Source organism: Protopterus annectens, chromosome 2.part2 (genome assembly GCF_019279795.1).
Source record: "Protopterus annectens isolate FY-2018-M chromosome 2.part2, PAN1.0, whole genome shotgun sequence".
In the NCBI taxonomy this organism is placed as follows: Eukaryota; Metazoa; Chordata; order Ceratodontiformes; family Protopteridae; genus Protopterus; species Protopterus annectens.
In genome coordinates this window covers 847,971,194-847,987,951 of record NC_056730.1, presented here as the reverse complement: position 1 = coordinate 847,987,951, position 16,758 = coordinate 847,971,194, and the positions used below count along the sequence as shown (strand labels likewise).

The following is a 16,758-nucleotide window of genomic DNA, read 5'->3' as shown; positions in this document are numbered from 1 at the left end:
CTTACATTTGTAAGACAAGCCCATGGATCATATTAATATTCACAAATGACATATGATTATTTACAAAATTCCAGATAACTGGGCTGGCAGTGGCACATTTTTGTATAAATCATATTCATATTTTCAAGTGACACATAATTATTTACAAAATTTCAGCTAGCTGGGCTGGCAGCATTTTAGTTTGTCACAGGTTGTACTCACTCAACTCTCTTTAGGAGGTACCCACTCACCTCTCTTCAGGAGAGGGAGTGGGCACATGTACAGGGGTATGCAATCCATACTGATTTCTCCAGAAGAGACAGATACAATCTGTAAAGCAACTGTTCCAACCAGGCGGAATAATATGTGGGCTTACATCATTTGTAAAAGGGTGTGACAGTCACATAATCAACTGCTCAACTACCCAAATAACAGTTACTCCACGTGCATGGGAAGTTAGAGATTATGACATCACCACTCCTAGGAAGAACTTTTGCCAGAAAGATAACAAATAGGGCAAAGGTCTCTTGCTCTAAGGAGAAGGAATGACTTAAATATAGCAGCTAAGGGGGTGAGCTAAGTCATCAAATGCGGGACTTTTCTCAACATAAAAACCTTCATGCTCTGTTTCATCCTACCATACATGTATTCTGCAACTAGAAAAAGCATTAACCACATACAGCAATGGGTTAACAACTACCCTTAAGGTATAACACAAAGAAGGGAATCTGGTAGTTAAATTCACCGTTTATTCAGTTGTGATGCTTTTAAAATTCATTGCCATATATTTTGTCAAATAAACTCCCTATGAATACATTCAGTTTCATAAGCCATTGAGAATGTTAATAGGCCATCTGCTTCAAATGGGCAGCAGAACTTCTTAGATTTGTTGAATAAAACTGCCTGTAACTCATTTAGGAGAGGTTTCTGAAAAGGGCTTCACAGTGAACGTCCAGGACTGGGTAACTGTAGAATGATTCTAGTGCATGTCTCTCAGCAGTGCAACAGTTTTATTACACTGTCTAAAAAGGGGCTACATATTCGATACTTTTCCGTTGAACCCCTACCATGTCTTCACACTGCTGTGTTTTGGTGCGATGTTATCACTCATGCAGGAGTGAGAAATGTGATGTAAGAAGAATCAGTTGCCTTACTTAAGGTTAAGCTTTTGTCTCTTCATTTGAATTGGCAGGCAGGCAGTACTGCAGACATGAATGTCGTGCAGTGTTGCACAATCGCAGGTTTTGTAATGTGGACAATGACTCTTTTCGTTTGCATGTGACGGCTGACTGAAAACACCGGGGACTGTGAGCATTGGCAAGCCTGATATTTTCTTATGTGTATTGTACTGCGGTACAACTCTGATGACTTTTTCAGAGCACCTCGCATAGCTGAGAAATACGGCTGCAATGCGATGTGTACTTTCTAGAGGGTGCAGTTGTTGAATTGGCAGCAGTAGACATTACTCCAGAGACCTGGCCGACATCTTTCTCAGTACTGTGTGAAATGATACATGCTGAACATCGGCCAATCCATGGCATATCCACTAGTAGCACTCTTTTCACCTTCTGTCCTACTGGTAATCCCCTACATTAACCTCCTTCTATGGTGCCCAGGGATTCTCTCTTAAGTATTGCAGTGAAAAGGAAAGTAGGTTGTGGCCGAAATACGTGCATAACAGATACACCTCCCATGACTGGTAGGGGTTTAATGGTGGACTGCAGCTATTGCTACGATGAGTAAATGGACCTGTACACCTAATATGACAATACACACTTGTCAGTCAGTTATACAGAAGTACTTGTCACACAGAGACTTGTACCCAGGACTGAAATCCCGGCGAAATAGAGCAGCGCAAAGTGGTAGGGGTTTAACGGAAAAGTACCCATATTTCTTTATTGTGAAATATGGATAAGGAAAAACAAAAATAATGATTCTTAAATTATATAATATACCCAGTCTAATGTCAGATTAGCCTATTTACAGAAAGAATCTTTTAAGGTCATGCTCTACTCAGTTTCTCAACTGGCTTTGACATCAAACTTTGCATGACCTTGGTTCCTTATCATTTTATATAAACATTCCTAACTTTTCAGAGAGGTAAACACAGCTCTAGTGTGTATTTAAGGAAGACATTAATGAGGATGTTAATGACACAGAACACTGACAGAAGTCTATTTTGTTCCATTGTCTGCATGTACAGTGTTATGACTTTGATGCATTCACATCTGAAACAACTCTGTTATTTTATTTTACATTTGTTGACCAGGATAGTCCAACTGGATACATGTCCATTTTAAGTGGAAGCTCGAGGAGAAAAGCTCCAAACATACATACATTCAGAAAAATATTACATATAATATTAATCATGATAAAAACATCTTTTTGTAGACTTATTCAGACAAGCAAGTTATACAGTTACATCAAATCAAGGTTTAACTGAGGTTATATACATACCTCCTGTTAAAGCTCCAGCATGCATACATCCAGAAAAATATTTACATATGATATTAATCATGATAAAAACATCTTTTTATAGACTTATTCAGACAAGCAAGTATACAGATATATCAAATCCACAATTAAACGAGGTTAAATGCATACTAGTTTTTACTGAGCTAGAGTTACCAAGAGGATTTTTAGCAAACAATTTTAGAGTAAGGAGCTAGTCGGGCTAGAGCATGGACATAGCCAGTGTGATTTGAAATAGAGTTTGAGACTTTTCTTGAATTAGGCTAAGGAGGTTGCAAGAGTAAGGTTAGCAGGGAGGGAGTTCCAAGTTTTACCTACAGTGTTAGCGAATAGAGAGTTACCGGTTAGCTTTTAGATTTGACTGTTTGTACAAGCAGTCTATTAGATGAGCAGAGTGAGCCGAGGTTGCTGTATAGGATGATTATATTTTCCAGTGCTGGGGTGTTACCTGGATGTTTGAGAATTGTATATGCCACTATAAGCTGGTTTAACTGGAGTAGGCTAGGCAGTTCTGTCCATCCAAGGTGTTTTAGATTAAAGCAGTGGTGTGTCTTATAGAGCATGCCAGTGTCAAATTTGGCAATGTGATTATAGCAGCTAGAACATTTGCTAAGGTTAGTAAGTACAGGGGAGGCATAAAGTAGGGTAGAAAGTAGATGAGAGAGGGCAATGGCTGTTTTAGTAGGTGGAGATAGGAAAGGTTTAATCTTGTATAGTGAACCAAGTTTTTTATTTATGGTTTTATTGGTTTGATTGATATGCATGTCAAATCTAACATTGTTATCAACAATAACTCCTAGGAGTTTTGTGTAGGGGTCTGGACAGATGATGGTGCCATTATTAAATTTAATGGTAAAGAATACTACTGAGGATTTACGAGTGGGTGAGAAAAGTAGTAGTTTGGTTTTGTTAGGGTTTAAGATCAGGCACCGATCAGAGAGCCAGTTTTGAACTATATTGAATGTATTCTGGGTTATGGACAGCATATTTGTTGGAGAGGTGTCAGAGCTTACCATTGTGGAGTCATCCGCATATTGAATGCAGGTAGCATCTGGGATGGCTGTGTAGAGGTCATTAATAAAGATCAGAAAGAGAAGGGATCCTAATATGGAGCCCTGGGGAACTCCTATATTATTAGGTAACCAGCATGAGAGTTTGTTCTGCCATAGTACAACTTACTGCCTACCATTCAGATAGGCCTGGAACAATTGGAGAGCTTTGTTATCTAAGGATAAGGTTTTTAGTGTGTGGATGTGTAGTTGGTGACTGACCATATCAAAAACTTTGGAATGATCCAGAAAGAGGGCTGAAGATAATTTGTTGTTATTCCAGTTTTGGATAATGACATTAGTGAAAGAAATGAGGGTTGAGGACGTGCTGTAATGAGGTCTAAAGCCATGCTGAAAGTTGGTCAACAGTTTATTCTTTATGAGATAGTGCAGAAGATGCTCATGAATTCACTTCTCCATGATTTTAGCCAGTGGTGATAGTATGGCTATGGGTCAGTAGTTGGACAGTTCAGTAGAGCTGCTGCCTTTATGGAGCGGTATGACATAGGATATTTTCCAACTGGAGGGGATGGTGGCTTCTGTTATGGTTCTATTTATTAAGATAGAGATGGAATATGCTATAGCATCTGTAGTTTTTTGCAGATATTCAGTGGGGAGAAGATCAGCTGAAAGGGTGGTGAGTTTTAGTTTTTTAAGTAAGGTTCGAATGAGAGATGTAGAAACTTGTTGGAGGCTAAAAGAGAGTTGAGAATTGTGTATAGCCATATTTACTATAGAGCCGCTAGGAGTTAATTGGCTAGCTAGGGACTGGGGTAGTCTCTGTGAAGAAACTATTGAAGGTATTTGCCACCTCTTCAGTACTTTTATGCGTGGAAGCTGAGGGAGTAGGAATAGAGGACTGACCCGGGTGAAGAAGATTGTTTATACCTGCACAAAACTTCTGAAGGTTTTTTGGATTATTCTGTTGTAAATGGCAGAAGTAGTATTTTTTGTCTAGTAAGATGGATTTTTTGTCTCATTCCTCAGTTGCTGGAAATTTGTTTGGTCTATAGGGGCGTTAGTAGTACTCCACTTGGCCCAGGCTTTATTTCTGAGTTTGATTTTGGATTTGGAATCTTTTGAAAGCCATGGGGCGATTTTTGTTTCAGTTCTAATTGAGCATCTAGGAACATGTGAATCAAGTATGTTAAGGAATTTGGTATTAAAGTAAACAACAGCCTCATCCAGGGAAGGTGTTTTAATTTTGTCCAATTACTTAGTTTGAGTTCATTTTGTAATTTAGTGGGGTTAAAGTTCTTATTGTTTCTGACAGTTTATATGTGGGCTGGTGGGGGTTGCCCAATTTGTGTTTAATTATATATGTAATAAGGTGGTCACTAAGGTCATCAGGGAGGGTCCCTGACTTGTACATGTGGGGATGACTATAGATGACTATCCAGTCAAGGATACTCTCTTTGTGGTTAGGTTTACCTATTCTGGTGGGGGAAAATATGGTCTGTGAGAATCCATACAGGTTTATTTGGGTGGTGGGAGAATCTGAGGATCATGAATTCCAGTCAATATTGAAATCTCCCAGAACAATAGCTTCTTGGGGGTAGGTAGTAGATAACCAGTTGAGGATGTCTTCCAGGGTATTTATATTGTTACCGGGGGGGATGTATATACACAGATTATGTTTAAACATTTGTTTTTATTAATTTGTAGTTTGGTAGAGAGAATTTCTGTGTTGTAAATATGGGGTGGTCGTGTGGGGTCTACAGTAACATTTAATGTGTTTTTATAAAGTACAGATACCCCGACACCCTTTCTAGTAGTACGATCGGCCCTGAGTATATTATACCCAGGGGGTAATATCTCATTATCTGTGCTTGATGGTTTTAGCCTGGTTTCTGTTAGACACAGTATGTCAGGGGAGTGAACTGCTAAGAGGGCATGTAGGTTGTGTACCTTGTTGTTTAAGCTTCTGATGTTTAGATGGCAAGCCAGGAAGAGGGGCTGGTTATAGATAGTGAGCTATTATTTGTTATGCAAATGTGCATCTATAAACTACATGATTGTGTGGAAACAATGTACAGCATTATGCTGTTGTGTTTTCACAAGCAATCTTCATTGATGCAAGGCAGTAAGATGCTATTAACTAAATACACTCCCTTAAAGACCTTTTGGCAGTACGAATATAAATAAACAGTGTGACCAGGTTATGTGTTGCTTTTCATATTAGCTAAATATATGCAAAACAAGCATTTTACTTTAATGTATATGACTGAAAATATACATTAGTGTGGTGTTTAAACATTGATATACACATTAACATATTATTCATTTGCATTTACTTTCTTAATAAGAAAAAGGTTTTATTGAAAGAAGAAAAAAATGATGATTAAGAAATAACATACATTACTTTCTTAATGATTTCACAAGAGATGTTCCCCAAATCTAGACAAATAAGTAAAATAAACAAAAAGTAATATTCTATTTCATTTTAATAATACTGAAATGTAATTTGCTACAGTGTTTGGATATGGCTGCAACACTACTAAAGAATAGCATGACTGGCTGTGATGCTGGTCTTGGAAGGTCCAAATGTAGTATTTCACTCATACAAAGTAGAGCATCAAAGGTCAGTGAATTATCGAGCGTTGGGCTCTATTATACAGTGCAAATACACTCGCAGGAAAAGATGATCATGAGCAAGCAATAAACAGCATTATCTTCTTGATACTTTCACAAATGCTACTCTCTGGTACGCGGTAGTGAGAAATAGTAGCCAAAAATAGATAACCGAATTATTTCACCTTACTTTGTATCATCACAAATATCATCTTCTACACTGTCTGTCTGTAGATGAAAAGGCTCACACATATTCTTAAAGGACAGTTCATTATTTTCTAAAATAACCCCTTTCCTTGTTTTCCCGCCTTTGCTCGACTAGTTAAGACCAGTATACAGGCTTTGCTGTATTCTGGGCTGTGTGTAGTTCCTGTGTTGGCCATTGCCTTACTTGGATAGAAGGAAGTTTCTGAGCTCACCAGTGGGAGTGGGGAGCCTTGAGCAGCCTATCTGTCCCTGGGGGAAGTGACCTCAGCACTTGAGCTGTAAATCATTGGTTGCCTTGGACCATTTCTAGCTCTTTTCAAGTTCCCTGTATAAAAATCCGCCTCAGGGCGTTTTTTCTGGCTATATACCCAAGCAGAGCTCCACGTGGTCCTGCAGAGGGGTCCTGGCAACAGAGAACTGAAAGAAGCGACCACTTTCCAGATTTAAGTATTTTTTGGCTTTTTTTTATCTGCATTGTCCTCTCTGGCTTTCATTTAACTAGATATAACTGTTTTTGTGTCTATCTGCTGAATTCTAAAGTATCTGCACTTAAAAGTAGCATTTTGGTCGACTCTGGTCGAATAATACTGTTTTTTTGCTAATTTAACTGCTGAGGCTGCCCACTAAAGTGTGCTAGCCTGTGTAAATCAATTTTACTGTTTGCTTAACTGCATTTCTGTGTGCTTTCCTAAAAAAAAACAAAAAACAAAAAAAAATACTCCTTGTTTTCCCGCCTTTGCTCGACTAGTTAAGACCAGTATACAGGCTTTGCTGTATTCTGGGCTGTGTGTAGTTCCTGTGTTGGCCATTGCCTTACTTGGATAGAAGGAAGTTTCTGAGCTCACCAGTGGGAGTGGGGAGCCTTGAGCAGCCTATCTGTCCCTGGGGGAAGTGACCTCAGCACTTGAGCTGTAAATCATTGGTTGCCTTGGACCATTTCTAGCTCTTTTCAAGTTCCCTGTATAAAAATCCGCCTCAGGGCGTTTTGCGCGTTTTTGCACGGTTGGGCGCCTAGCGCAGCGTTATACAGGTTTAAACTATTTCTGGCTCCGCCAAGTCTGCTCTTCAATTTTTCCCTTAGAAGCTCTACTCAGTCTATTTAGCTGTATATATTAGCACTTGTTTTCGAACTTCTATCCTTAGCAAGCACTCATAATAAAACAAGCACTCTTACCCTAAAGTAAGCACTACAGGCATCCACTACCCCTGTGAATACCCACTTCCCTTAAAGGCACAACACTCCTTATAATATTCTAGTATGTCGAGTGGTAGACCACTAACATCCTCTCTTGTTCAGCTGGTTAATCTGGGAATCTTAAGACAATGTTACAATTGTCTCATGTACACAGACAACCCTCTCCTCCTTCCTACTAACACATATACTTGTGAGAGATGCAACTATATAGCCAGACTGGAGGCTGAACTCTCTCAACTCAGGACTGGCAAGACCAGACAGGAGGAGATGGTACCCACACCCAAAGCAAAACCAGTCACACATAAAACCACCACTACTACAAACCAAACACATAAGAACACAAAGACATACTCGGAGGCTCTTATAAAAAACTTACCAAAACAACAGAGGCCTCCAAAGCAGACACCCAGAAATACACCCCACAAAACGCAACACCTACAACACATACCTCAAGCAACAGGTGTGTCACACAATCACAGCCCTTAAGGCAAAACACTATGCCAGAGACATTAGTAATAGGTGACTCTATAGTCAGACACACCGACGTTCCACTTACCAGGCTGAATAAGGAGAGGGTAACGGTGAGCTGCCTATCGGGAGCTAGGATCCGCCACATTACACACGCACTCAGGTCACTCCAAAGCAAGTACAAGTATGATTCAGTCATTGTCCATGCGGGTGTGAATGACCTGAGACGTACCTCCCTGACTACATGAAAAGAGACATTGAGGAGCTCTCCGATTATGTAGCCCAGACTGGTATGACCCTGACCCTGAGCAGCATCCTGCCTTCACCAAGAATGATGCCTCAGTACAAAGACAAAATGATCAGTTTTAACAATTGGCTTAATCACTGGTGTCATTCTAGGGGATCCAATGTCTGTCAGCCTGGGATGACATGCTGGACAAGCCACGCTTCGCAAGGGATGGCTTGTACCTGTCACCACTGGGCTTCCGGATACTGGCCAAGGCTCTTGCCACCCCATAGTGCCTTTTTAGGCAATGCTCAAAGGACAAATCAACCTCCATAAAAACAAAATGGAAAAAATTAAGGGTAATGCTGCTCAACGCCAGAAGTCTAAATTTCAAGATGCAGGCACTTGAAGCACTTCTCAGTATGGAGAACATCGATGTCTGTGCAGTAACCGAAACCTGGTTCAAGGCTCCTGAGAGCACTCCAGCGCTACCAGGCTATACCTCATATCATGCTGCCTCAAGTTCCAGGCCGAACCACAAAGGAGGGGAGTGTCCATTTTCATAAAGGACACCTACACCTCTCGATTGGTGGCTACCCATGAAGCATCAGAAACCATACAAGTTTTACTCACCATAGGCAAAACTGCCATACAACTGGTCGCATGTTATAGAACACCCTCCCAATCCCAGGAATCCCATCAAGCATTCCTGAAAACACTGGAGGATATGAATGTCACACCAAACACCATCATATTGGGTGACTTCAACTACCCCAACATAGACTGGGCCCACTATTCTAGCCCTAACACCCTAGCCCAAAGATTCCTGGAATTCATAAACTCAAATGCTATGGAGCAACTGGTCACTTCTCCTACGAGGAGAGATAATATACTTGACCTGATTATCACAAACATGGGGTCCAAATGCTCCGCACCGGATATAAACCCCTCACTAGTAAGATCTGATCATAAACTGATCACGTTGGATGTACATATCCCACCCCACCCCAGAACAAAAGACTACAGTGAAAAACTTTTCAAAAGCTGACTTTGCTCCTTAAGTCAGAAATGATATCCTTTAAGCCTACTGGGTTAATGGAAACCACATCCCAAAATGCTGAATCCTTCACAAAAGCCTTCTACGGACATCTCCAAGAATGCATGGATCAAGCAATCCCAACTAAAACCAAGACCCTCTCCACCAAGGGAAAACGCCCGGTTTGGTGGACCCCGCTATAAACAAACTGTACAACAAAAGAAGGAAGCTACTGCAGGACAAAGCCAAATCCCACAAGGGAAATGCTTCCCTGATCAGCACAAGTAAAAACTACGTTCTCTCATAAAAACATCTAAAGCAAACTTTGAGAAAAGATTGCCAAGGATACCAAAGACAATCACAAGGCCTTCTTCAATTATGTCAGAACCTTGGGAGGAAATTCTCAGATATGCTCTGAGTTAGTACACAATGACAAAAATTCACTGACCCTACCGACATTGCCAATATTCTGGCAGATAGGTTCAGTGCAAATTTCTCCTCCCTCACCCCCTAAAGATGAAGTAATTATCCCTCCTGAATGTAACCTACCTGTCATCACAGACATACAGGTGAAATCAGCACTCAACAAGGCAAAAACACAGCATCTATGGGACCCGATGGTATCCCGGTTGCGTTACGTGAACTTCAAGATGAACTAAACCCGCCCCTAAGAACGCTATTCAATCTTAGCCTCACTACAGGATATGTACCTGAACACTGGCGCACAGCAACAGTGGTCCCACTCCACAAAGGTGGAAATTCTACTGACCCTGGTAACTACCGCCCCATAAGTTTGACCAGCCTGGTCTGTAAGGCTATGGAAAGAATCATCATGGAACTCATAAATGGCGACATTGGGGATCTGCAGACCCTTGATCCCACACAGTTCGGTTTTGTAAAAGGCAGATCCTGCCTCTTAAACCTGGTTGACTTCTTCGAGACAGTCACTAGTGCCGTCGACGAGGGCAAGGCTGTACACACTGCCTACTTGGACTTGGCTAAGGCCTTTGACACGATACCACACTCTGGCATCATTGACAAGCTCAGCAGCCTAAATGTAAATCCATATGTCACAAGATGGGTAGCAAACTGGCTAAAAAACAGAACCCATAAGGTTAAAATTGCTGGAGCCATGTCAGACTCAAAACCAGTCACAAGTGGTGTCCCACAGGGCTCAGTCTTGGGTCCACTCTTATTCGGCATTTACTTCTCAGATGTGAAAGCAAATATGGAAGGATTATGGCTAACAAAGTTTGCAGATGACTGCAAACTGGGTGCCATAGTTGATTCACCTGCTGACACACACATCCTACAGAAAGGTCTCACTGAAACGGACAACTGGTGCCGGAATCATGGCCTCAAACTTAACGCCAAAAATGTATAGTCATCCCCTTTGGGAAAAACAAAGTACCCACAAATTATCACGTAGACAATAACCCATTGAATACGGAAGAAGTAATCAGAGACCTGGGGACTCAAGTCGATAGTGACCTCTCCTTTGACAACCATGTTGCCAAAGTGGTCAGAAAGACATTCTACCTTGCCCATCTCATCATGAAGGATTCTCATCCAGATCAAAGGAGGTCATTGTACCTCTATATTCCTCCCTTGTCAGGCCCATGATTGAATATAATGCTCCATTTGGGATGTATCTCACCCGGCACATGCAACAACTGGAAAGACCCCAGAAGTACCTCACCAAGAGGATCATAGGTCTCAAACATGTGCCTTATCCAGCTAGATTAAAGAAACTCCAGCTCTATTCAGTAGCATACCGCCTGCTCAGAGGTGATTTGTGCCTAACATATAGGGCCATGTCCAACCAGGAATTGATGGACATGCTCCATCTCAGAGAATCCAAATCCACCAGAACCACGCGAAGCTAAAGATTTCAACCTCTGCACAAATATGAATAGGACATGCTGGAGGGATAGATTCATAACACAGAGGTTACCCATACTCTGGAACAAAATCCCAGTTCATGTGAGACAGAGCCCTTCATTGGCACTGTTCAAGAAAAATCTCGATGCATGGATGGGAGATCGCAAGTTTACCCCGGGAGTCACCTCAGTGTCACTACTAGACAGAGGTACAGTTTACTAAATAATGGGGTCCCACATGTGTCACTACTAGAGAGGCGCAACTATATAGTATGGGGTGGCGTAAGCCACATCACTGTTGGCTAGGCTTATAAATGCCCCCGGGCAGATAGCCTAGTACACAACTATGAAACTATGAAAATATTATACAGGGGAAGAAACATGTAACAGCATGTTATAGATGATTTCATAAGTACTTTCTCTAATACTCAGTAGTAAGATATAATAACCAAACAGAGACATCCATTGCTATTGCTTGGTTGCAGATATCTTTTAGTGCAGTGGTTTTGCTGCCAATGTCTTGTCACTGCCAGCTGCCTCATGTTCAGCTGCAAATCTTGTTCCCATTTGTAAGGATATTTGTATATTGATCATGCATAAAAAACAATTAATGGTTAATAACTCCACTTTCAGCAAAAACAAAACAATTTTTTTGCAAGGTATGCAAGCACATCTGTACTTCTCATGTAAGGCATACCCCCACCCTTTCCAACTTATATATATAGCAACTCCATGGATGCATAACAATGGGGAATACCACCTCCATGCATAGATAACAATAGGGAATACCAACTCCATGCATAGATAACAATGGGGAATACCAACTCCATGCATAGATAACAATGGGGAATACCAACTCCATGCATAGATAACAATGGGGAATACCAACTCATGCATAGATAACAATGGGGAATACCAACTCCATCTTCTTCTTCTCTTTGTCTGTTCCCGTTAGGGGTCACCACAGCGGATCATCTGTTTCCATTTCTTCCTGTCCTCTGCATCTCTCACCACATCCATAAACCTAATCTTAGGCCTTCCTCTTTTCCTCTTACCTGGCAGCTCCACCCTTAGCATCCTTTTCCCAATATATCCAGCATCCCTCCTCAGCACATCTCCAAACCAACACAATCTGGCTTTGTCTCCAAACCATCCAACCTGAGCTGACCTTCTAATATACTGATTCCTAATCCTGTCCATCCTCATCACATCCAGTGAAAATCTTAACATCTTTAACTCTGCCACGTCCAGCTCTAACTCGTGCCTTTTTGTCAATAACACCGTCTCCAACCCATATAACGTAGCTGGTCTCATTACTCTCTTGTAGACCTTCCCTTTCACTCTTACTGGTACCCATCTGTCACAAATCACCCCTGACACTCTTCTGCACCCATTCCTCCCTGCCTGTACTCTTTTCTTCACCTCTCTTCCTCACTCACCATTACTCAGAACTGTGGATCCCAAGTATTTAAACTCATCCACCTTCACCAGCTCTACTCCCTGCATCCTTACCATTCCTCTATCCTCCCTCTCATTCACACACACACATATATTCTGTCTTAGTCCTGCTGACCTTCATTCCTCTCCTCTATAGAGCATATCTCCACCTCTCCAGCGTCTCCTCAACCTGGTTCCTACTCTCACTACAGATCACAATGTCATCTGCAAACATCATAGTCTACAGAGCCTCCTGTCTGATCTCATCTGTCAACCTGTCCATCACCACTGCAAATAAGACAGGGCTCAGAGCTGGTCCTTGAAGTAATCCCACCTCCACCTTAAATGCATCAGTCACTTCCACTGCAGACCTCACCACTGTCACACTACCCTCGTACATATCCTGTACCACTCCTACAAACTTCTCTGCCACTCCTGACTTCCTCATACAATACCACATCTCCTCTCTAGGCACCCTGTCATATGCTTTCTCTAAGTCCACAAAGACACAATGCAACTCTTTCTGACCTTCTCTATATTTCTCCATCAACACTGTTAGAGTAAACATTGCATCTGTAGTGCTCTTTCCTAGCATAAAACCATACTGCTGATCACCAATCATCACGTCCCTTCTTAACCTAGCTTCCACTACTCTTTCCCATAACTTCAAGCTGTGACTGATCAATTTTACACCACTGTAGTTACTACAGCTTTGCACATCACCATTATTCTTAAAGAAAGGTACCAAAACACTTTTTCTCCACTCCTCAGCCATCCTCTGACTTTCCAAGATTTCATTAAACAATCTGGTTAAAAACTCCACTTCCATTTCTCCTAAGCACCTCCATGCCTCCACTGGTACCAACTCCATGCAAGCATAAAAATAGGGCATACCAACTCCATGCATACATAGCAATGGGGAATACCAATTCCATGCATGCATAAAAATGGGGGATGCCGGCTCTATGCATGCATAACAATGGGGAAGAATGCAGACTCAGTGAAAGTGTTTTTCAGCAATTAATGTTTGACTGAATAGCATTCAGAGAAAAAATGTTAGCAGATTGACTGTATCTCCATTTCTTTTTACCAGCCTTTTTCCTCTACTTTATTGTCTAAGCTAGAGGATACATATTATGAAAATGTGAAGTCTGTATCCCTCAGTAAATATAAAGTACCTTAAGCTAGATAAACTGCATCAGACTTGTCTAATTACACCTCACATTTGCTTTCAGGATTCTGCATGGCAAGTTATGCCTTGGACTTTAGAAATTAACTGCACCAATAAAACCAATGCAGAACCGTTCCTCCAACATTTAAAAGCCTTCAAAAGTCTGGAGTAAGAGGAAAAAATGTGTTTCAGATATAATTTAAATAAATGGTAGAAGAACTGTATCTCCTGCATTTATGTGGTGCATTTTTTAATTAGTGAGGAAATGCCATATAGGCAATGTTTATGCCTGGCAAACTAGGTAGGTAGATATGCTCATAGCAGAGATGAGCATGATAACAGTTCATTCAGGTTACGCTATTCTTTCCTAATCTGACACCCTAAGGGAGTTCAAGGGTGATCAGCATTCGCCTGGTATTGTCATGACAGCCCTGAGGTTTTCTCTTATCTAAGGATAAGCAAAAATATTACCAGTGCGCACTAAATGTCCAGATGGAAACCAAAGATCATGAAAAAACATATACCAACTGGACAACCATGACAGGAAACACAGCTTTAATGCAATTAAAAACGTCTGCTAGAATAAATTCCAGATAAAACAGGACAAGCGCTTTTGCATAAGCTTCTTCAGGTCATATAAAACTCTTAAAACCATAGTATTTTTAAACTAAAATTAAGCCAATCAAAAACAGAGAAAAATTACGCCAAAAAAGTGACATCATATGCAATATTTAAATATTTAAACAACATTTAAAGCAATCATCACTAACTTCTATGTATCTTAAGCTTCCATCCTTTTAGGACGGGTTTAATATTAACCAGACTATTTAAACCCGGAGGCTTAAATGCTTGCATCCTAAGGACCCACTTCAACTCCACCTGCTCCAGGTAGTTATTACAATCACCACCCCTCACATTTTTAAAAAGCATGTTGCAACACTCTGAAAGAGAAATGATGTCCAGGGCATTTTGTTGTTTTGCCAAGACATTTTTAATGTCCCCCCTTCCTCATATCAGATAGGTGTTTATGTACCCTATCCCTCAGACGTTGGGTAGTTTTCCCCATGTAGAAACAGGGACACATATCACAGGTCGCCAGATATACTATGAAGCTGCTAGTACAGTCCGCATAGAATCTGGGAATAAATTCAATGGGTAGAGTAGGATGTTTATAAACTTGTTCTCTCGTCAAGACTTTACATATACTACAATTTCTGCATGGATAGGTCCCAAGCCGTTGACTTGGCTGTGTAGTGCTTTTCCTTTCATTGCATAACAACTGTTTAAGATTTTTATTGATCCGATAAGTAAAGCATGGTGTAGCCCCCACTAGACCAGGTATCACAGTGACCAGCATTAAGATAGACCAATGTTTCTGTATGATACCTTTTATAACACTGTTGTTACTAGTAAAGTTGGTTATAAACGGAGTATATCGTCTAGTCTTCCTTCTCTTAGTTACATCATTATATCTACCCCTCACATTCGGGGTATTAACAATCATTATCCCTCGATCCTGATCAATGCCAGATAGAGCAATATCCTGTTCTACAAAATTATACTCACAATCATCTGACTGGTTAACATTTAGGCTGTCTCGTATCTCTCGAATGGTAGCACTATTACAGACTCTATCGGTGAACATTTTTTCTAGAGCATCAAATTCACATTGCATATCGCTCTCATTATTACAAATCCTGGATACTCTTACAAATTGATGTTTTATTATGCTTGAAAATATATGTCCAGTATGCATACTATCTCTATATAGTATACTATTACGCCAACAGGGCTTCCTAAACAGTGTGGTAGTAATGCCTCCTGTTGTGTTTCTGGTCAATGATACATCTTGAAAATCTACCTGTGTGTAACAGTAAGTGACTGTAAAATGAAGGAAATCCATGGTGGACTCTAAGTACTTAACATATAAGAGAAGGGATTCAAAATCACCCTCCCAAAAGATGAAGATGTCATCGACAAAACGTCTATAATGTCAGACACCCATATGTAGTGGACTCCCAGCCAGGTTATTCTTCTCCCAGATGTACATGACTATTATTATAATCTTATTGGCCTCGACAGATATGGTTTCCGTTCCTGCATCGTTATCTCTTGGAGCAGCCTTGACATGGTTTGTATATGAGTTTGCACATGGGGTGCCCATGGCAACACCCCATTTCTGTAGATACAATTGTACTTCAAGTAGAAACACATTATTATTTAAAATTAAATCTAATAATGTGCAAACTAAGTTAACATCAATATTCAGTACATGTACATCACTATTCAAGATCTGTCTAATCACCTCAATTCCATACTCATTAGGTATAGTAGTGAAACGATTTTTAACATCCATAGTAACCAGCAACAAGTTACTAATGTCATTCTGACATACAAATTCATCCAAATCCTGTAAAAAGTTTTTATTGTCTTTCAAAATAGTGTTTATAGACATAACAGGACTAAGTTGTCCTTCAACATACATGGAAAGGGGCTCAGTTTCCCAGCCCCACCCCCCAGCAATGATCAGTCTCATAGATGGCTCTACGAGAGATTTATGGATCATAGGTAACCCTCTGATAATCAGTACCACAGAAGAGGGTACCTTAAAGAACTCAAACAATTTCTCGTCAATATCCCTGGTCATGAGTTGGTCAAATATACAGTCATTCACATAGTTGATAATAGTCCTCACTCGTTGCCAGTCTATCATATAGTAAGTTGCTAAATCATCTAATAGAGCAAACATTGCTTTCACATAGTCACAGTTATTCAATAGCATAACAGCACCACCTTTATCAGATGGTCTAATAATGAGGTCTATATTATTCATTTAATCATCCAAAGCTATATGCTCTACAGTGCTCAGGTTGTAAAAATTCCTCTTATTAGAATTGTTTAAAGTCGTAATTAATTCCTTTTCACAAGCCTGTAAAAATAATTCAACATGTGATGGTATAGTCGGTGAAAAAGTACTAGGCCTTCTGTATTCAGTAACCCGTTGCTCTTGAGATTCACCAAACATTAATCTCATGGCTACCTGTCTAGCAAAAATCCTCAAATCAAT

General features: G+C 40.5%; 1 protein-coding gene across 1 annotated transcript in view; it reads right to left on the bottom strand.

Annotated features, from left to right (window-relative positions):
* The window catches only part of LOC122795985 (cGMP-dependent protein kinase 1-like), a 1,306,845-nt gene extending 1,291,479 nt beyond the window's left edge, over nucleotides 1-15,366 (bottom strand). The window contains exon 1 of the mRNA XM_044064466.1: nucleotides 15,078-15,366. Coding sequence (XP_043920401.1) covers nucleotides 15,078-15,366 — 289 coding nt within the window. The remainder of the gene's footprint in view (nucleotides 1-15,077) is intronic.
* Between the last annotated feature and the right edge of the window lie 1,392 nt (nucleotides 15,367-16,758).